This window comes from Equus asinus, chromosome 16 (genome assembly GCF_041296235.1).
Source record: "Equus asinus isolate D_3611 breed Donkey chromosome 16, EquAss-T2T_v2, whole genome shotgun sequence".
NCBI lineage: Eukaryota > Metazoa > Chordata > Mammalia > Perissodactyla > Equidae > Equus > Equus asinus.
In genome coordinates this window covers 29,138,438-29,160,979 of record NC_091805.1, presented here as the reverse complement: position 1 = coordinate 29,160,979, position 22,542 = coordinate 29,138,438, and the positions used below count along the sequence as shown (strand labels likewise).

The window sequence follows — 22,542 nt, the reverse complement described above, 5'->3', positions numbered from 1 at the left end:
GGAAGCTTATAAAGTTCACCTTGGACAGAGGGATGGCAGGCTGCTGCCCAGGCCGTGTGTCCCGGCCCTGCTGGTGTCTGGAGCTGCTGCAGAATCCTTCTCCCATCTGGTGCTGATTTTCAAATTCTCCCCTGGTCTCAACCCCCTCAGAACTGGTAAAATCCAGTCCAAAGGAGAGTAGATTGTAGATGAAAATGCAGTTTCTGGAGTAGCAGAGCCTTGATTATTTTTATTTCATTATACATTATACATGTGTACATTATATATTTATTTTATTGTTACTAAAATAGTCTTTAGGATAAATAAACATTTTTAAAGTGACCCTGATTTTTTTTTACAAGTAATACTTGCTCAATTTAGAAAAATTATAAAATACTGATTAAGAGAAAAGAAAAAAATTAAAAGCACACAAAATCCAGTTTCCTGGTGATCACCAGTGTTAACATTTGCTCTGCAAATAGAGAGGTGTAATAATTGTACACATGTGTGTTTCTTTACTACAGAAATGGCACGGGTCCATACGTACTATATAAACCCGGGGTCTTTCCTTGAACAACATATCATGACTGTCTTTCCATGTGACTTAATAAATATATGTTTACATCATCATCATTTTTGATAGGAAGCCTTTCTTTTAGATATGGGTGGCTTTTGTTCATAGGTAGCCCCAGAGCAACTTCATCCTTTGAAGAGATGTTTCTAGAAAGCAGGTGTCTCGGGCAGGCTCAGCCCACCGCTCAGTATAAAGACACAGACCCCCTGCGTCTGAGCGGCAGGTAAGGCCTCAGTGAGATGTGAAGCCTTTCTTGTTTGTGGCACAGTGTAGTCAATGAGCTGCAAAGCTCAGGGGTTATTTAGGAACTGAGTTTTCCTATGTAAATTTCCTGGGTCATGAATCATGGCAGGAAATCTAGCCACTGAGCTCTCCCCAGGGAGATCCCCAGTTGATTGAGGCTTGTGGGGCGGGGGACACAGGAGGCTGCCCACAATAGCCTTGGGGAACATTGAGCAGGGCCTGGCTGTTCTGGGGTAAACAAACCCCTTCCTAAAAACAGGACTGGGCATCAGTCAGGACCTCGTCGCCAGGGCTGTGAGGTGATCCATGTGAGTGTGTGTGTGTGTGTGTTGTGGGGGTGTGGCCCCTCTGCCCAGCCGGCCTGGAGTGCAGAACCAGGAAAGGGCTGTGTTGGAGGAAGAAGGGTGTGGTCACTGGTTGGCTGCATGTCCTTGGGCAGAGCTCACAAGTGGTCAGATAATTTGCTACAGTAAATCCTTACCTCACTTTAAAGCGAGCTCAACCCGTTTGGGCAGTAAGAGGATTTAGCATTTCTCTTCTAGTAAGTTCCTCATACTGGGCCCTGGATCTGAGAGCAGAGCCACGCCAACAGGCCAGGAGCCTGGCCTGAACCTATCTGGCTTCTCCATAGAGGCAGCTCCTTGGGAAAACATGGGTCCAGGCATACAGAACAGCCTAGTTCCCAGGAGGAAATGAATCCTCCTTCCTCGTGGCCTCAGGCAGGGCTTGTGGTAGTCTAGGAGGAGGTGAAGTGCCTGAACACTCTTTGCAGGAGGCTCTGGAACCTTCCCACCACCTTGGCAGCCAGGAAACTAGAGCCCGCATCTGTTCTCAACTGAAGGAACATGCACCCTGCCCGTTCTCGTCCTGTTTCTGCCTTTGTACTTTGTTCTCCTGGTGGGGCCCCGCTCCCCTGTCTGCCTGCAGGCACCCCTGGAAGAGGGGCTGGATAGAGCCCCCAGGCAGCAAGGCAGAGACTGGAGCGGGAGCTCCCTGACTCTGCCCACTCCGGCCCCCAAGGGCAGGGCTGTTTAGTTTTCCGTCCTCCCTCCTGAGTCCACCACCATTTCCTTGTTCTCTTCCTGGAACCACTGTCTGCAGGGCTTTGCCAACAAAGCAGGTACAACCAGCATCTCTAAGAGGGAAATAACACAAGGGCTGTTGTTACCCGCTCCAAACACAGCAGCAGCCAGACCCAGATGGGCCACCCGGAAGCCAGGCACAGGCACCAGGCAGCATCTGGGGCCCAAGTGCTGGTTCCTGCCTCACGCCCAGAGCCCAGGGCTGGTGCCCTAAAAGCCATCAGGACAGTGGGTGGTCCTGAGCCCCTCGAGGCTGCCTGCCCAGCAGTGTCCAGCCCTCCCCTGGGGCTGCCGGAGTGGACGTTCACAGAACCCTTGTCACCCTGCCAATGGGCGCCACCCCGGCCTAACTTGCCTGGTGTGCAGCCTTCTCCCAACCTCTAGTCTTTCCAGTAGCTGGAAGTGAGGCCCAGAAGTTAAGAGTTTAGCCTCTGGGGATGAACTGCCTGAGTCTAATCCAGCTTCTCCTTGACTCTCCCCGAAAAAGGAGAACAATACCAGCTACCCAGGTGGTTGTGGGGATCACATGGGATAACACACGTAAAGCCTGTGTGCCACGCCTGGCACGGAGTGAGGCTAAGTGTTCATTAGTGTTATGCATTCAGCCTTGATGGAGTGCCGACTGGGGGCCAGGCAGGCCAGGCCATGGTGTGGGAGGCAGGGATGGACAGTGATAGAGGAATTCAGACCACAGCCAGGCGGGGAATGCTCTGCAGGGGAAGCCACAGCAGCTGGGGGCCTCTGAGGCAGGGTCTTGAATAGGGGGGAGCAAGGGGATCAGGGTGGGGACGTCTGAGATGAGTTTTGAAGGCTGAATAGGAGTTGGCCAGATGAACAACACAACAGAACACAAACAGCAGGCAACACACATGTGCAGCGACTCAGACATCGAAAACCGTGGGAGGAGGGGTTAGTTTACAGAGGACTCACTCTGTGAGGAGTGAGGTGGGGATGGGGGCTTGGGGGGGGCCTGGCATCTTTCCTTCGATGTTTTTAAGTCTCTGCTTCTGGGTTCCTGCCAGGTTGCTGCCTTCAAAGCACTTTGCAGTCCAGTGAGGGAGACAGGCCCATAAGTGTATAGTGCACATCAGAGTCCTCTGCTGAGGGCAGCAGAGACGGCGAGCACAGCCAGATGATCTCATTGCAGTTTAGAATCTCCCTTGGCAGCTGGGAGGAGGGCCACGTGAGGCGGTAGGAAAAGGAGCCGGCAGAGTTCTGAGATCCTGCAGAGCTAGGATAGCTAAGGTCAGAAGAGCAGAGGCTTGAACGCCTCGTGGGACACTGATGTCGCTCTGCCCTGCGGGCCCAGAAGTGTTCATCCCTCGTCTGCGTCTGTGGGCTGCACGGCCCTGAGCATCTCCCGGGGGACCTAATCCGGGCCCTGCAGGGCGAGCTCAGGACCCCCTTGACCCAGAGCTCAGCCTTGGGGCGAGCAGGTGGAGGCACTTGCTGGTAAAGCCCCAGGAAAGTGACCAGGGCATTGCATGTTTGCATTGCAGGAAAAGAGCATTTTTTTTAAAACTTTCCTCACTGAAGAAAAACAGATTGGAGGCTTTTCTCTTGGAGCAGGTGTCACTCTGGATGCTAGTGCTTCCAGAACAAAACTGAATCAGTGACAAGCCTTTGAATCTCGTTACACAGAGTGCACGTGGATCTGGAGGTCACTGCCACAGGCATGCTGGGTTTGGAGCCTCTGACAGGGCAGCTGTCCAAACAAGCAAGCAAAGTGCGTGTCACCACAGGTGGCTGGGGTGTGCATCTGGAGTGCCTTGCCATGGTCCAGGTGTAAATCCCTTTCCAGAGATCAGGCCAGAATTCTTCCCCCTTCCACATGGCCAGTGATTCACAACATGTATTTTCAAATAGCTTTTTGGGGCTTTAAGTTCATTTGATCCTTTGCAAAGTCCTTGAGAAAGGGGAACTTAGCAGTTGTGTTAGAGAAGGGGAAACTGAGACCCAGAGAGCACAGTATGAATTCTTCATCCTGTTCTGGAGTCTGCCACTGGATAGCTGACTCCCCCAGGCTCATTTCCCCAGGGCTGACAGTGGTTCCTTTGCTCAACCACAGAAGTTAAGGGTCAGGGTTAATAACATCAGCTAAACTTCCAGATGTTTTTTGTGGCCTATTATAAAGACATCTGGACTGTTCATTTGCCTGGGATAATTATAGTCGAGGACAGCCCCAGCAGATGGAGGAGAGGAAGTGTCCAGTGCCTGCCTGTGTCCAGGGTCGGTTAGACTCATCGTACCTGCTGGCTGTGCTGTTAGTACGTCCGTGCTCTGGGGGGTGCATTAGCCCCATTTTAGAGATGTACTGACTCGGTTTAACAGTTCAAAGTAACATGCAATGACTATAAATGGTCACCTCATACCTGGTTCTAATAAACTGTGATTATACACTAGAACTGAGATGGGGAGAGCTGGCTGGGACAAACAAACAAACAAGGGTTTTCTTTAAGGAAAACCTCTCAAGGGAAAAGTGGGGGTGTTTGGAGACTTTGAGTTTCAAATCGCTGTACATGTTTCTAATAGTTTCCAGACGCGCACTGCATTCGTGCGGCGCATTTACTGAGCCCAGGAGAGGCGTAATTAAGGGTAATAGCAGCCAGCCCTGCCGTCAGTGAGACCAGGAACGACAGAGCCCGCCGCAGAGGGCAGGATGCGATTCTGCTTTTCCACGGCAGGGGATCTCGGCTCCACACACACGTGACCCTGCCGTTGGCAGCAAAACGTCGCAGCAGGATGTGACCTGTGTTAGACACAAGCTCAAAGCCACAATCTCTGACTGGGCAGAAACACCAAATCTGCAGATTCTGCAGACCAATTTAGGTGCTTTCTGCTCAGGTGTTATATTCCAGTATGTGTATTAAAATTCTCAAAATATCAAATAAAAACGTGTTTTCGGATGCTGTTGCTCAAAAAGAAATGCAACAAGTAAAGCGCGTCCACGCGGTCCCAGTTCAATGTATTTCTTTTCTCATGCTAAATTCGTGTTCGCAGCAAGCCCACTTCCCGATCCAGGACATTACCACTTGTGTTCTTGACAGGTCGCTAGGATACTTGAAGTCTCTGAAGAAATGAGGAAGAACATGGGCGTGAGCTCAGGGCTGGAACTCATTACCTTGCCTTATGGCCACCAGCTGCGCCTGGATATCATTGAAAGGTGAGCAGTGCTACCCTCTGCATTTCCGGCCCTTCCAGCTCCTCGCAGGCTGTCAGAGCAGCAGGTTTCCAAGCAGAGAGGCGCAGCACCTACCCGCCCCAGAGCCGCCTCCCTCAGGGGCCTGTGGCCCCAGCCAACTTTTCCCAGAAGCCTTAGCCAGAGAGTTCCTGGAGGTGCGCAAAGAGACAGCACAGAGAAGTCAGAGGACAAAGAACACGTTCCTGTCCCTGCTCCAGGTGGTGGAGAAGAGAACAAGTGAGCGCTCCTGCCCCCTCACTGAGCTGCAGCTCCTGTGTCTCCAGATTGCTTCAGGAACTGAGCAGGAGTTTGTGGGGAAGGTTGGGAAGAACAGAGTCTGAACGATATTGTCTTTGAGGGGTGGACGATGTTTTCTTTGAGGGGTGAACAGATGGAGGATCAGAGGTCAGGAGATGACAGCACGCAGGTCCCCGCTTCTAAAGCATGGCTGCCCTCTTCTCCTGCAAAGCCAGGGCTGTGGCTGTCCATTAAAACCCACAAGTGTGCATGTCAGATGTTTAGAAATTAGAAAAACAGAAGTAGTGAGGCATGTTTTTAAGAAAAGAAGCGTTAGACTAGATTCTCATATTACCATAGAAGTTGGCCTTTTTGACACACACAAAAAAACAGTTGGTTTTGGCAAGACCATCTTGTTATCTTAAGTTTTCTGTTTTTCCAACCAGTTTCCCAGTTGCCCTGCACGCGTGCGGGTTTTAACAGACAGCCTGAGCACTGGCTTTTCGTGAAAAGAGGGCAGTGATGCTTCAGAGGCGGGGGGCCCCTGGCTGTCCACGATGTTCTAGCTTACAACACTCTCCAGTACAACTTCTGTGATGGCTGAAATGTTCCCGTCTCATTACGGTAGCCACTAGCCACACGTGGCTGTTGAGCACCTGCAATATCATGACTGAGGGACGAAATGTTTTATTTTCCTGTTTACTAGTTTAAGTGTGAATAGCCACATTGGCTAGTGGACAGAGCAGTCCTAGGATGTCAGCCCCTAGGAAGTAAACCCTGCATTTCAGGTCCCTGGGGGACTGATACAGCTGCTGCTTTCAAGGTTCTCTGGCTATAAAGCAGGTGAAGCAGCTCAAGTGCCACCGCTGCTCTGGCTGCACAGCCGCAGATGCACCCGACAGAAAACACCCAGCGTGCCGAATGGAGACGTCTGGGAGGCAGGAGGTTAGGAAGCGGTCTGTGCTGACTTTGTTCAGGCATCCTTGTTAGGGAATTGTAGGTCAACTTCTGAATTTTCCTGCTTTTCCTGATCAGACTTTTCTAGATTCCACACTCTCTCCAGGCATCCTCTTCCCGCCCCATGTGCCAGGGGGCTGGCTTCTCAGTTCCACTGACTTACCATCTATTGTCTGGGCCCAGTGGTCACTGTTTCAGCAGGGATGAGCTGAGCTATGTCACCGCACTTCCCCATTTCTCATGTGATACGTTTCAGCCTGAAAACTCCCCAAGTTCCAGGCTGTGTTTTATCAGTGTCATTAGGTGTGTGGATGTGGGTTCTGGGCGCAGGCTGAGGTCGGCCGGCTTGGAGCTTCCCTTTAGGCTGTTTTCTGACTTCCACTCTGTCTAATTCCGTTTCCTCTTTGTCCTGATTGCCACTTGCCTGGGGTCTCTCTCCTTGGCTAGTTTCCTGTCTGGGTGGACCTGTGGGATCCACCTGCTAGAGCCTGGGGAGCAGTAATCTTCATTACAATGTGTTTACCAAATAAAGGCCACGGTTCTAACAGCCCTGAAAGGTCAAATGACATCATCTTTTTGTGTTTGAGAATCAAGTACAAAACCACCTGTTATTTTTATCTTACCACCTCACCCATTCCAGGCCTACAGAGTGGAGATGTCCTTTGTATAACATTTACTGCCTCCTTGCCAAAGACTGGAGCTTCTGCTACAGACTTACCATGCTGGGTTGTTTTCCCATAGTGGTATATGCGGGAGGTCTTAGGCAAATGTTGGTTGAATGAATGGATACAATTACCCAATTAACCGTTGATATAATGCCAGGTCTTAAAGAAGTAAAGAACCTGTCTTTTATTAAGAGCCATTAAAACATAGGGAAAAAACACTGAATAAAGAATAGGGGCCAGCCCAGTGGCATAGTGGTTAAGTTTGCATGCTCTGCTTTGGTGGCCCGGGGTTCCCCGGTTCGGATCCTGGGTGCAGACCTATGCACTGCTTATCAAGCCATGCTGTGGCAGGCATCCTGGGCAGAGATGGTAGCTCAGGGCTAATCTTCCTCATCAAAAAGAGGATTGGCGATGGGGCCGGCCCGGTGGCACAGCGGTTAAGTTCGCATGTTCCGCTTCTCAGCGGCCTGGGGTTCGCTGGTTCGGATCCCGGGTGCGGACATGGCACTGCTTGGCAGCCATGCTGTGGTAGGCGTCCCACGTATAAACTAGAGGAAGATGAGCACGGATGTTAGCTCAGAGCCAGGCTTCCTCAGCAAAAAGAGGAGGACTGGCAGTAGTTAGCTGAGGGCTAATCTTCCTCCAAAAAAAAAAAGAGGATTGGCGGCAGATGTTAGCTCAGGGCTAATCTTCCTCACACACACAAAAAATAGATTGAGTGCAACATGGGAAGTTTGTTTACTATTAGTTAAAAGAAACATCTAAAATGTTTGGCTCAATCTCAACACTTTGCATATGGGTAACAAAACTCTTTGGTAAATACAACAGATAATAAAAATCTGCTTTATGCTAGGATCCATGAATTAAGAAAGACAAGAAGTCAGGAAAAGAGATAGAGACAAACAGGTGAAATGGACCAAACAGAGAGGGAGAGATGTGCACATAGAGACAATTGCAGGAACAACTCTTTGCTAGGTGCCTGCCAGTCATGGGCACTTTAATTATTTTTACACCCACACACAGTCTCTATTTCTCACAACAACAACAACCCTTGTTCCCATTTTACAGATGAAGAAATTGAGTGGAGCAGTCAGCTTACAGCCTAAGGTCCCACTGGAGTAAGCACCATACATACGTATATGTACCAACACAGAGACAGCAGAGCTCATGACTTACTTAAACACTGGAGAAACTAGTACTGCTAGCCTCTGGGTGAATCATGACACCCTTGGTCAAGGAGAGTGAGAGAGAGAGACCAACACACGTGGGCGCAGAGAAGCACAGCCGTGGAATAACATCCTTAGCTGTGAACTTTCAGGACAAGATGGCCTGAGTTTCAAAGGCGTGTTGTCGTTTAGTAACCACAGTTGTGAATCGGGGCTTCACCTCAGCACTTGTACGCAGGCTGGAAGAAATTTAATTGAGGCCGTTCTGGCCCAGTGCAGTCAGCCCCCTGGCCCTGATTTACAGAGGGAAGTCTGTGCCGCCTGCTAGCAAGAACGAGGCGGCTCTGCGACCCCGTTCATATTAGTCCTATTGTCATGTAGAGAAAAGATCACTCTGCTTCCTGTTCTGGGTCTGTGAGGTTGACCCGTGTTGTTCAGGATGAGAAAAGGGAGGATTGTTGGCAGACACAAGATTTCAATTTTATTGAGGTCTGACCTTATGGGGGAAATTCCTGCTGGTCAGCTATTCAGTCTTTGTCCATATCTCCATTCACTTTCTGGCCTCTTGCCCAGAGTGGCAGACACTCTATTCTTAGCTCCTCGTTCCTTCCTTTGTTCTGGCACCCATGTCGTCTTCCTGGATCAAGCATATTCTCTCATTTTTCTGTCCCCTCCATTCCCCAGTCCTGGGGGCTCAGTGAAGGTGTGCAGGGCTCACCCGAGGAAGGGATCCCCCCAGTGTGGTGGGGGACCTGTTGTCTCCTTGGACCTCTCATGGTGGAAGGTACAAGGAGCTATGTGCTTGTCTCAGCAGCCTTGTTCAGGAGGGCCCTCTTCATGCCCCGAGTCCAGGGCTGAACATGGCCCTGTCCTGGGGCATCTGTGGGTTTTGACCCTGCAGAGTGCATCCTCTGAGGCCTCGCCCAGGCCCTGCTGCAGTCAGCCTGGTGGTCTGTCTGTTGAATTCAACAGCCAAACTGTCTGAGCTGCCAGTACATCCCAGAGCAATAGCAGCAAATGGTGCAAAGTCAGTCCTTTTCCTGGCCAGTTTGGTTTCATTTCCTCCTGGTCCTGTTGGCCCCAGGCCTGACCGCTGATCTCTTCCCTCTCAGACACAACACGATGGCCATCGGCATTGCAGTTGACATTCTGGGCTGCACAGGCACTTTGGAGGACCGAGCATCCACCCTCAATAGGATTATCCAGGTGGCGGTGGAACTGAAAGACTCCATGGGGGACCTCTATTCCTTCTCAGCTGTCATGAAAGCCCTGGAAATGCCGCAGGTAAATTTCCACTTGCTTTGTGCCGCCCCGCAGGCCTGGGTGTGCTTAACGTTCTGCAAAGTGGTCTGCAAACCCATGCTTAGCAAATCACACTCTTTTGGTTATTCTTGAAAGGTGAGGTCTTAATGGAAGCTGCTTTGATTTGGGGTGACCAAGAGCAGTGTCCTCAATGTTTTGGCTGTTTTTAAAAACAGCAGATAATTGCTGACAGCCCACACTTTTCTCTTTGATGTCCAATAAGAAGAGTCGTCGTCAAGAACTATCGCTATTCCTGAAGAACCAGTTAGGAAGGCTGCGTCTGGCTCAAGTGTGTTGTGTAGGAAAGAGACTGCTTCTGTCTGGGTCACTGGGTGTGTGGGCAGTTTGAGGTAATGACTGAGAAACTGAGTTTGGGGAGCTTATATCTGAGAATCCCTGGAGTGGTGTATCTCAGACTATGTTCCTCAGGTCACCCAAAACAGACTCTCCTGTTAAAAAATTCAGCTTCCTGGCCCATCTGCCATATAACCCGCCAATGAGCGTTTCTGAAATCAAGCACTTTGAATTTCTCTGCTTTGATGGGCTGTTTTTAGGATGAGCGTCAGAAGTGAAAACCTGTATTTGAAATCAAAAGGACCTCACAGAGGAAAGTGGTCCTGTTGTCTCGATTGCCTTTCTGTTCCGCCAAGCCCTAGGTGCCTGGAGGACTCTGAGTAGGAGATTACAGTCCTGCAAACCCAGTCTGCAACCTGTAACACCAACCGCTGGTCAGTTAGCTTGGCTGTTTCATAGCCGCAGACTGTTTCTGAAATCCTGCCGGGTCCTCACTGAAAACCCAGCATTGCCATTGGGGAGGACGGCTACAGTCACGTGTCCTGCAAGTCAGGGCATGTTGGGAACGTAATTTCCTTGCATTAAGGCAACGTCATCTTAAAAATAAGAAGTTGAACAAGTTAATGCCTTCACTAGGAAATCTGGGGGTGGGGGGGTGGTCAATTCCAGTTATAATATTCCTAGAGCTCTCAAAACTCTTTAGATGCACTGGAATTTGGTAGGGTTGATATTTGAAATAAGAAAATTCAGTCATATTTTCATGATATACTACCTTTTATTAATAATAGGGGTTATAATTATTCATTCAGATGTTTTCAATTTGCATCATATCTATTTCTTCTTATTTAAAACTACCTATAATTTTGAGGGCTGAGCCAACAGGCTGTGTGTATACTCCTCCAGCCCAAAGCTTCCTCTGAGAATAGTAAAGGGGATGTTTTGTGACATGACGTGGTTGTTGTCCATGACATCAGACTCAGAGGTTAGGACTTATCCCAAAGCACCTAAACATGCCTTTGTAGGTGGCCCCTCCCCTCCAGCCGCATCAGACTCTTCCCTTCTGGCACCTCAGCAATGAGGGGGCATAGTCCTCCAGGGTCTTCAGGGCCCTGGGGTGGGAAGTGGCAGACCCAGGGAAAACCTGAGAATCACGTCATTTCTGTGTGCCATCATCCAAACCTGCCCCTATACTACAGCTGCATGCGCCACTTTCTCTTCTCAGCTTCCAGTATCCAGAGAGAGCATCCTGGAGACAGGTCTAGCCAGAGACAAGGGCTTCTTTCAGAAAGGCAGTGCTTCAGGGAGGAGGGAGAGAAGACGACTGTGAGAAGAGAGGGCAGCTTGGTGGGTGGCCAGAGGAAAACCAGCCCACATCCTTTCCTTCCCAGCAAATCTGCTGGTGCTGATCCCTTCTCGCCTTCCTCTTGGAATGCATGGGGAGCTCTTAGAGGCCAAGGAAATGAATCTCGGCTCTGCCATTTACCAGCTGTGCAACTTTGAGCACGTTACCTACCTTCTGGTTTCTAATCTCTAAAACGAGCCCAAAATACCCGCCTCATAGGGCATTGTGAGGGTTAAATGAAATTCCTCAAATACCTGACACAGAACTGGCTCTCATTCCCGGAATATGAGTGCCCTTCTTCGCTTCCTTGTTTCATGTAGAAAAGTTCAGACTCAGGCTTGCTGGTCGTAGGGTTTGAGTGGGGGACCATTTATCTTAGGGCAGTCAGAGTCAATGGCATATGTTGGTCTTGACTCAGTTGTTCCAAAAAGAATGAAAAGGAATGAGTAGTGGCCTCATATGGTCTGGGCAGTCTTCTATGTGCCTCAGACATTATTACTTACGAGTAACATTAAAATGCTGTACATTACATTCCTAGATCCTGACATGAGTATAACCTTTATGGACAGTTGGCAACTCCTATCAGAATTTAAAATACATGTATTCTTTCATTCAGTAGTTTCATTTCTGGAAATTTATCCTCCAGATATTTTCACATATGTACACATTTACAAAATATGAGGTAATTTTGTAATAAAAAATATTTTAAAAACTTACTATAGGAGACTAGTTAAACTACGGTTTATCCATGAAGTGGAACGATATGCAGAAGTTTAACAAAATAAGTCTGTTGTATGCTTTTTTATATGTACGTATATGGAATGAGTTCCACGCAAGGAACAGAAAAATGTGTAGTATGATACGCATTTATTTACTTTAAAAGGTATAGACACACATGTACCTAACAAGAAATTGATGAGATGCATTCTTCCTGGGAGGAGCCATTAAAGCAATGCAGAATGGGGTGGGGTTGGCAGATTAGCTGTTTCTCTGTACTCTCCTTTCAACTGCTTTGAATTTTTTTTACCATGTGCATCTATCACCTATTCCAAAACTGAAGCAAAAAGGTAGTTTAAAAAAGAGCCTCTTCCAAAACGATAACACCTTTCTTTCTTCCAGATCACAAGGTTAGAAAAAACGTGGACTGCCCTGAGGCACCAGTACACCCAAACTGCCATCCTCTATGAGAAACAGCTGAAACCTTTCAGCAAAATCCTGCACGAAGGCAGAGGTGAGCACAGGGTCAGCGTGAGTGGGGCTGCCCTGAACGTTAGGTTGTCTCTCTTCTGGTTTGATCAAAGCATTTAGCAGGGGATATTATGAGGCCCCAGGTTAACTGCAGGATTGTTGATGGGGGTCACCAAGCTTTTGTCAGATGACAACATCACTCGTAGAAGGTCTGCAGTTACCAAAACAAGACATGGGCTATCAGTCAACTTCCTGTGCTTTTTTTTTTTTTTTAATTATTTGTTTTATTGAGGTATGATGACATTACATTATAATAGTTTCAGATGTGCAACATAAATTGTAAATGGCATTGTTTCCTTAATTTCTCTTTCTGATAGTTCATTATTAGTGTATTGAAATGCAACAGACTTTTGTATATTGATTTGGTATTCTGCAACTTTACTGAATCTATTAGTTCTAATGGTTTTTTGGTGGAATCTTTAGGGTTTTCATATTTAAGATCATGTCATCTGTAAACAGTGACAGTTTTACTTCTTCCTTTCCAATTTGGATGTCTTTTATTTCTTTTTCTTCCTAACTGCTCTGGCTAGGACTTCCAATACTAGGTTGAATCAAAGTGGCAAGAATGCACATCTTTATCTTGTTCCTGATCGTAGAGGAAAAGCTTTCAGCTTTTCGCCATTGAGTATGATGTTGGCTATGGCTTTGTCATATATGGCCTTTATTATGTTGACATACATTCCCTCTGTACCCGCTTCATTGAGAGCATTTATCATAAATGGATGTTGAATTTTGTCAAATACTTTTTTTCATCTATTGAGATGATTATATGATTTTTATCCTTCATTTCGTTAATGTGGTGTATCACATTGATTGATTTGTGGATGTTGAATCATCCTTGCATCCCTGGAATAAATCCCACCTAATCATGGCATATCAGCCTTTTAATATATTGTTGAATTTGGTTTGCTAATATTTTGTTGAGGATTTTTGCAGTTTTTAGGGAATATTGGCCTGTAATTTTGTTGTGGCGTCCCTGTCCGGTTTTGGTATTAGGGTAATGCTGGCCTCATAAAATGAGTTTGGAAGGGTTCCCTCCTCTTCTAGTTTTTAGAAGAGTTTGAGGATTGGTATTAGTTCTTCTCTGAATGTTTGGTAGAATTCACCAGTGAAGCCATGTGGTCCTGGACTTTTGTTTGTTGGGAGGTTTTTGATTACTGATTCAATCTCCTCACTAGTAATCAGTCATTCAGATTTTCTGTTTCTTCATGATTCAATCTGGGTAGTTTGTAAGTTTCTAGGAATTTATCTATTTCTTCTAGGTGGTCAATTTGTTGGCGTATGATTGTTCATAATAGTCTCTTAGGATCCTTTGTATTTCTGTGGTATCAGTTGTAATGTCTCCTCTTTCATTTCTGATTTTATTAATTTGTGTCCTCTCTCTTTTCTTTGTGAATCTAGCTAAAGGTTTGTCAATTTTGTTTATCTTTTCCAAGAACCAGCCCTTAGTTTCATTGATCTTTTCTATTGTCTTAAGTCTCTATTTCCACTCTGATCTTTGTTATTTCCTTCCTTCTACTAACTTTGGGCTTTGTTTGTTCTTCTTTTTCTAGTTCTTGAGGTATGAAGTTAGGTTGTTTATTTGAGAGTTTTCTTGTTTATTGATGTAGGCATTTATTGTTATGAACTTCCTTCTTAGAATTGCTTTTGCTGCATCCTATAAGTTTTGGTATGTTGTAGTTCCATTTTCATTTGTCTCAACGTGTTTTTTGTCTGCTCTTTGACCTATTGGTTGTTCAGTAGCATGTTGTTTAATCTCCACATATTTGTGAATTTTCCAGTTTTCTTCTTGTAATTGATTTCCAGTTTTATACCATTGTGGTCAGAGAACATACTTGATATCTCAAGCCTCTTAAATTTATTAAGACCTGTTTTATGGCCTAACATATAATCTATCCTGGAGAAAGTTCCATGTGCACTTGAGAAAGTGTGTATTCTGTTGCTTTTGGATGGAGTGTTCTGTATATAACCTGTTAAGTCCATCTGGTCTAATGTGTCATTTAAGGTTGATGTTCCTTATTGAGTTCTTGTCTGGACGATTTATCCATTGATGTAAGTGGGTTATTAAAGTCATCTACTATTATTGTATTGCTGTCAATTTCTCCCTTTAGGTCTGTTAATGTTTGCTTTATATATTTAGGTGCTCCTGTGTTGGGCACATAAATATTTACAAATGTTATATCCTCTTTTTGGATTGACCCCTTTATCATTATGTAATGCCCTTCTTTGTCTCTTATTACAGTCTTTGTTTTAAAGTTTATTTTGTCTGATATCAGTATTGCTGCCCCATCTTTCTTTTGGCTTCCGTTTGCATGGAATATCTATTTCCATCCCTTCACTTTCAGTATGAAAGTGAAGATTTAGGTTTGAATGCAGTCTAAAGCTCTACATATTTTATTCTCCCCCCTTGCACATTTAATGTTTTTGATATCACATTTTACATCTTTTTATCTTGTGTATCCCTTAAGTAATTATAGTAGTCATAGTTATTTTTACTACTTTTTTATTTTAACCTTCATTCTAGCTTTATAAGTGATTAATCCACTACCTTTACTATATATTTACCTTTACCAGTGAGATTTATACTTTTATATGTATTCTTGTTACTAATTAGTGCCCTTTCTTTTCAGCTTAAAGAAGTCCCTTTAACATTTCTTAAAGTCTACTTTTAAGATTCTCTTATCTTTAACTTTTGACATGTCAATTATAATGTGTCTTGATGTGAGTCTCTTTGGGTTCATCTTATATGGAACTTTCTGGGCTTCCTATATTTGTTTACTTCAACAAGTTACGGAAGTTTTGCCACTATCTCGTCAAACAAGTTGTTTGCCCATTTCTCTTTTTCTTCTTCTGGGACCCCTTTAATGTGAATGTTAGTCTGCTTGATGTTGTTCCATAAGTCCCTTAAACTAACTTTACTTTTTTTCATTCTTTTTTCTTTTCACTGCTCTGATTGGGTGAGTTCCACTGCCCTGTCATTGAGTTCACTGATTCTTTCTTCTGCTTCATCTAGTCTGCTATTGAATCCCTCTAGTGTATTTTTCAGTTTAGTTGTATTCTTCAGCTTTATGACTTCTACTTGGTACTTTCTTCTTTTTTTGTGAGGAAGATTGGCCCTGAGCTAACATCTGTTGCCAATCTTCCTCTTTTTGCTTGAGGAAGATTGTTGCTGAGCTAACACCTGTGCCAATATTCCTCTATTTTATGTGGGACACCACCACAGTGTGGGTTGACGAGTGGTACTAGGTCTGCGCTTGGGATCCAAACCTGTGAACCTCGGGCCATCAAAGCAGAGCATGCAAACTTAACCACTACACTGCTAGGCTGGCCCCTCTACTTGATACTTTCTTATATTTTTTGTCTTTTTGTTGTTCTCATGGTGTTCATCCATTCTTCTCCTGAGTTTAGTGAGCATCTTTATGACCATTACTTTAAACTCTTTATCAGGTAAATTACTTATCTGTTTCATAAAGGTTTTTTCCTGAGGTTTTATCTTGTTCTTTTGTTTGGAACATATCCCTTTGTTTCTTCATTTTGTTGACTCTCTGTATTGGTTTCTTGCATTATATAAAACAGCCACAGGGCCAGCCCGGTGGCGCAGTGGTTAAGTGCGCACGTTCTCCTTCTCAGTGGCCCAGGGTTCGCCGGTTCAGATCCCGGGTGCAGATATGGCAGCGCTTGGCACACCATGCTGTGGTAGGCATCCCATGTATAAAGTAGAGGAAGATGGGGATGGATGTTAGCTCAGGGCCAGGCTTCCTCAGCAAAAAAGAGGAGGACTGGCAGTAGTTAGCTCAGGGCTAATCTTCCTCAGAAAAAAAAAGAAAAAACCAGCTGCCTCTCCCAGCCTTGAAGGAATATCCTCGTGTAGGAGATGAACCTTGTCATTCAACCCTGCCTTAGCTCTTGGTCATCAAACCTCTGTGATTATCCAAACAGTCTATTTTGTTTTTAATGGCTCCTAGTAGTTGAGGGTGTGCCAAGAAGTGTCAGTGTCCCAAAGCGGGTAATCTCAGTCAGCACCTAGATTCAGCCTAATTGGAAGCCAGACCTTCAGGCAGCAGCTTTTTAAGCATGAAAGTATATGCAGTCCTGTGGAATGGCAAGCATAAGCCCCACTGGCCACCAGAGCCAGACGATCTGGAGTTGCCCAGATAGAGGCTCCAGATGAGTGTATAAGCTCCTCTTTGGCAGATACCAACAAGCTGTAGTGAGATGGAGGGAGGCTGCAAAGATGGCGTCCACCAGCCTCTGTTCCCTGAGAGCACTTCTGCAGGCCCCTAAATGTGTGCCAAACTAGAAGGCTGCCCCTCAGGCTGAAGCTCCTGGACAAGCAAATAGGCTGCTTTCTCAGAAAGAGTGGGGGTCTGTTTCAGTCTGCTGTCTGTGCAGTGCCCTGGGGGTGGTAGTCTGCCAAGAGCTTTCTTTCCGATTGTTACAGTCCTGTGGGAGCCAGGTGATCAAGGGGGATCCCCTGGATGGCAGCCACAATAAAACAGGGCACCAGATGCATGCAGGAGCTCCCGTCCAGGAGATACTGGTGTTCTGCAGTGAGGCAGAGGGAGAATGCGAAGATGGCACCCACTAGCTGGAATGAGGCAGGGAGAGATTGTACAGATGACGCCCACCAGGAAAAGAAAAGGAAAGAAAAAAGATGGTGCCCACCAGCTAGAGTGTGAAGATGGCACCTGCCAGCTGGAACAAGACAGAGAGCATATAGATGGTGCCTGCAGGAAAAAAGGGAAGAAAAAGAAAAAAAAAAAGCCTACCATTTAAGAAAACAAAGATGGCTCCTGCTGGCTAGAGCGAGACAGAGGGAGAGCGTGAAGGTGGTGCCCGCCAGCAGGAGGCCTCGAGATTTGTGCTAAATTAAATGCCTCTCCCTCAGGCAAACACTTTAAGATTAGTAAATAAGCCTCATTCATGTAAAGTTCGAGCTCCTCTCTATCGGCTGCCTCTATCACACTGAGTCCTCAGGCGAGTGAGTCCACACATGTGAACCCTTTAAGAGCTGTTTCTCAGATCATTATAGCCTTGGGGGTCTCATAGATGTGAGCCCTGTTGGTTTTCAAAGCTAGGTATTTTGGGGGCTCATCTCTCAGGTGCAGATCTTAAAAGTCGGGGTGTCCCATGTGGGGTTCAAACCCTCTGCTCCTCAGGGAGAAGCTGTGGGTTTTGAGTTCCCTCCCGATTGTAGGTCACCATACCAGGGATGGAGTTTATGGTGAGATTGTGTCCCAGCCTCTCCTGCCCGCTTCAGTGTGGTCCTGCTCTCATTCTCCCGATGTGTCAGAGTTGCTCAGACAGTTTTTAGGGGTTTTTTTTCAGGTGAAGTTGTTCCATATTTTGCTGTAGATTCAGTGTGTCCATGGGAAGAGGTGAGCCCAGGATTCTCCTATGTCACCATCTTGAACCAAAACTCCCTGTGCTTAACTTTGAAAAAAAATATGATAGGAAAACTTTACCCTTTGTTTCTTAGAGTCCACATGTGTTCCCCCAAACCAAGTATCAGTTCCACTGCTGATGCCTCTTGTGACCTTAATGGAGCGCCAGGCTGTCACTTTTGAAGGAACTGACATGTGGGAAAAAAATGACGAAAGCTGTGAGATTATGCTGAACCATTTGGCAACAGCCCGACTCATGGCAGAGGCTGCAGATAGCTACCGGATGAATGCTGAGAGGATTCTGGAAGGTAAGAGCTGTTTTTGGTAAGCTGCTCTCTGCATAGTAATTGGAATCAAGAAAAGAAAGAGCATGAATGCCCTCAATTAGAAAAAGACCAAGTAGGAAAGATTAAGGCATGGGAATTCCATTTCCTACATGATTGATCACTACTTCCTTCTAATTCCTAAATGACTCAAGGATCCCATTTCTTCTTTCTTCTTCGGTGTTCTGTTGTGTCAGTGGTCTAGAAAAAACAGGAAGTGTCATGGAAGAACTGATCAGCTTGCCTACCATTAGTCCCTCTAACAACTGCTGTGAGAAAAGGTGGTGGGCCAACATGAGGAGTTGGAGTTCTGTTTGAGTTCATTTATCTGCATTCCTGTGTCTTCCCAGTTACCATGGGAAGTGAGCTCCCCTGCTCTTAGCATCAGAGGGTCCAATGGGGAAAAGTACAAACCACAAGTACTTGAGTTTGCAGTAAAGTGTGACCTAAGGAATGGCCAACTAGGCTGAAGAGGGAGGTGGGGTACAGATGGGAAGGCCTGCCATGTAGGGCTGTGGCTGAAGAGCCAGTGAAGTTTTAAACATGGAGGGATGTCATCATATGGTCAGATTTATGTTTTAAATCTGGCATCTGTGGAGGAAGGTGGGAGGGCTGAAGTAGACAAAAAGACCGTTTAGGAAGGAAGTGCAAGAACGAGGGCTTTACCAAGGCAGTTAGCAGGGATAACTATTTTCTCTTCCTCACTATAAAATTTTTAAAATTCTTCAAGGGCTCAGTCTGTTCCATAACGTTAAGAACTGTATGGGGCAGGAGAAGCCTATTATTTCATCTGAGAACAAAGTTATTGTTTCAGACCCAGAATTTGGGATTAAACCATTTGCACTGTGTCCATTGTAGTTGTAAGCACCACATACCTGTTTCACTTTTTTTCTTAGAAAGTTCTCCTGGGATGGCAGTGTAGGACTCAAACAATAAAAGCACATAATTCAATTCACAAGATATTAGAGTCTGCTTATATGAAGCCAGTAAATATATTACATTGGATGTTGCCTAAGCCAGTATATTAAGATGGGTTTTGAGAAAAGTGTGCTTTAAGCTGTTCTACAGCAAGTCACTTTGAAGGTATCTGATGGTTCTTCTCAGTTGATCCTGCTACGGATTTATATGGCACGATCCCATTGCTGGAAGTGACTATGAACCCAGTAAGGGCAGAGATTTGTTCACCAACATATCCCCAGCACCAGCCCAGGGTAGGGGCTCAAAGCATACTAACTGAATGAATGGAAGGTGTTACCTGGCCTCTGGTTGGTTATCTGTCAAAAATATTCTGGCATCAGATAGAAGGATGGACTAGAGGGCTTCTATTATCCTCTCCACCACCAAGATACTGTGACAGTGGAAATATATTTAATGACAGAGCAGAGAAGTCCAGCAATAATCAAGGATGAGAACCACATGTCTGCGATTCTTTGGCTAGGGGTTTCCACCTCTCTAATAGAGTTGACTGAGCATCCTTAGTCTTAAGTAGACAGATCTTCTCTTACATAGAAGAGGAGAGAGAGTTAAGAAACAGGCCTGCACGTATGGCTGTCAACTGATTTTTGACAAAGGCGTCAAGGTAATTCACCGGATAAAGTATAGTCCTTCAACAAATGGTGCTGGAACTATTAAATATTATATGCAAAAAAAAAAGAATCTTGATCTTTACCTGATACTGTACACTATAATTAATCCAAAATGGATCATAGACCCAAAATGTAAGAGCTAAAGTGTAAAGCACCTATAAGAAAACAGAGGAGAAATTCATTGTGCCCTTGGCTTAGGCAAAGATTTCCTAGGATACAAAAAGCATGAACCATAACAGAAAACAGTGATAAATCGAAATTTAAAATTTTGCTCTTCAAAAGACACCATTAAGAAAAAGGCAAGCCATAGACTAGAAGAAAATATTTGGTAAATATATCTGACAAAGGACTTACATCTAGAATATATAAAGAACTCTTACAACTCAATGAGAAAACAAGATTTGAACAGACAAAAGATTTGAATAGACACTACACCAGAGGAGATATACAAATGATAAATAACTACCTGGAAAAATGTTCAAAGCATGAGTCATTAGGGAAATGTAAATTTAAACCACAATGAGATACCACTCCACACTGTCTAGAATGACAATACTAAGAGTTGGCAACATGTGGAGAAACTGGAATCTTCATGTTACTGGTCAGAATTTAAAATAATGATACAGCTATTTTGGAAAAGAGTTTGACAGTTTCTTTAAAAGTAAACATATATTTACCATACAACCTAGTAATTCCACTCTTAGAGAAATGAAAATACATGTCCACACAAAGACTTATACACAAATGTTCACAACAACATATTCATTATAGCCAGAAACTAGAAACAATCTAAATGTCCAACAGACGGTGAATGGATAAACAAAATGTAGTATGTCCATATAACTGAATACTACTCAGCAATAAAAAGGAATGAATTATTGATAACACACGACAATATGAAATAATCTCAAAAACATCACACTAAGTAAAAAAAAGCCAGGGGGCTGGCCCCGTGGCCGAGTGGTTAAGTTCACGCGCTCTGCTTTGGCAGCCTAGGGTTTCACCAGTTCGGATCCTGGGCGTGGACGTGGCACCGCTCATCAAGCCATTCTGAGGCGGCGTCCCACATGCCACAACTAGAAAGACCTGCAACTAAAAAGACACAACTATGTACCAGGGGGCTTTAGGGAGAAAAAGGAAAAATAAAATCTTAAAAAAAAAAAAAAAAAACCAGACACAAAAAAGAGTCTGTAATTATATAATTCTATTAATATCAAATTTCTAGAAAAGGCCTAACAAGAACAACAGAAAGCAGATCTGTGGTTGGCTTGGATCTGGGGTAGGAACAGGGATCGACTGCAAAGAGGTAGGAGGGAACTTTCTGGGGTTGATGGAAGTTTTCTAAAATTGGTGGTGACAGTTGTGCAACTGTATAAATTTACTGTTTTAAATCAAACTGCAGCTAAAAAGGGGGAATCATGACATGTAAATAATACATCAATAATGCTGTAAAAAAAAAAAAAAGAGGTCCTTTGAACACCCCTCACAGTACAACTCACGGTGGCTCATATACCCAGATTTGATTCTCTCGTGTTTTAGTGAGTTTTCATATTCCTTCTCCTAAGTGCTCAGGTGCCCGAGGGTGGGACTCTGCCTTCCCTCATATAGAGCAGATCCTATATTTTTCCTTGGAGGCATTTTTTAAAGTTCTGAGAGAAGATAAGGTTCATTTTGATCCTTCTTTAAATGAGCAAGTTTTCAACACTATGTTTTAGGCAGTTGTTTTGTTTTGTTTTTATTAGGTTTTCAACCAGATGAAGAAATGAGTGAAATCTTCAAGACTGAATTTCAAATGCGATTGCTCTGGGGCAGCAAAGGTGCACAAGTCAATCAGGCAGAGAGATACGAGAAATTCAACCAGATTTTAACTGCCCTCTCACGCAAACTGGAACCTCCTGCAGTGAAGCAGGCAGAGCTTCGATAACTCTCCAGAGAACCTGAGGATATTATTTCAAGCTTCTCCAGTTTCTTCTTTGGGAAAGCTTATCATTTGATAAAGTAATAATGTGCAAATCTGACAATATACAAGCTTTTAGTATCCACAGGATATTGAACATGTAAATTGCACAGAGCACACTTATTTATGAACTGTTCAAAATTACTACTGATTTTTAAATGAACGATAATTTATTATTAAGGTAACTATGGCTAATGTTGATCAGCAAGTTTAAGAGAAGACCTAGCTATGTTGGCTGGTTGCTTTCTATTACCAAGGTATCTGACCATTTTAGTTTTGATTCCATGTCAGATACGTGTAAATAGAAAAGAGTTTAAAAGCATGAGGCATTTCAGAAGGTATCAGTTGTATGATATTCTTTAAATATGAAAACTGTAAATAGTCATATGAAAATATATCTTTTTGTGAAACAATTGTATCCAGTCTCTTTAATATTAAACAACTCATCATAGTACAGTAAGTACTCCTACCTGCCTGGGGCGCCACTCTATCTTGCTAGTAAACAAAAACTGAGTAGAATGGAAAATTTTAAGGTTTCTGGCTTAGGAGACAGAGTGAATAGTGATACAAGGCAAAGCTGGCTCCAGAAGACCTCGGTTCAGACTGAAGCTGTAGTGCTTACTAGGTGTTGGACTTTCGTCAGGTCCCATATGCAGCACAGCACTGGTACAAAGTGAGCATCCACATGTTTGTTAGTACATCCATGACATCACTTCACATACTTCATGTATCATCTTCTAGGTTTTTGACTTCTCAAAGAGGATACTTTCTGGTTTATCAGTATCCCTTTCGATTTTTTTCTATTGCAAAAAATTTGAAATACGAGATTTTAAAATCACAAATTTCTATCACTCTGCCACTGTCGAACACCAATTTGCTTTTTCTTCCTGTCTTCTAAATAATTTTGGGACAATACAGAATAGTTTTATATCCAACTTTTCTCAGGTTGTGAAAATTTCTCCAGGATGTTAACCTTTGAAAAAAATACGCTTTATTGGTTACAGAAGTTACACTGGACCTTA

At 44.7% G+C, this 22,542-nt stretch overlaps 1 protein-coding gene across 11 annotated transcripts in view; it reads left to right on the top strand.

Moving 5' to 3' along the window:
* BCAR3 (BCAR3 adaptor protein, NSP family member) overlaps positions 1-21,933 on the top strand; it is a 189,776-nt gene extending 167,843 nt beyond the window's left edge. For all 11 annotated transcript variants that reach the window (XM_044749209.2, XM_070486856.1, XM_070486852.1 and 8 more), the window contains 5 exons: positions 4,926-5,041; positions 9,197-9,368; positions 12,142-12,253; positions 17,750-17,962; positions 21,306-21,933. In XM_044749209.2, the coding sequence (XP_044605144.1) occupies positions 4,926-5,041; positions 9,197-9,368; positions 12,142-12,253; positions 17,750-17,962; positions 21,306-21,487 (795 nt within the window). In that variant the 3' untranslated portion in view covers positions 21,488-21,933. The remainder of the gene's footprint in view (positions 1-4,925; positions 5,042-9,196; positions 9,369-12,141; positions 12,254-17,749; positions 17,963-21,305) is intronic.
* The last annotated feature ends 609 nt before the right edge of the window (positions 21,934-22,542 follow it).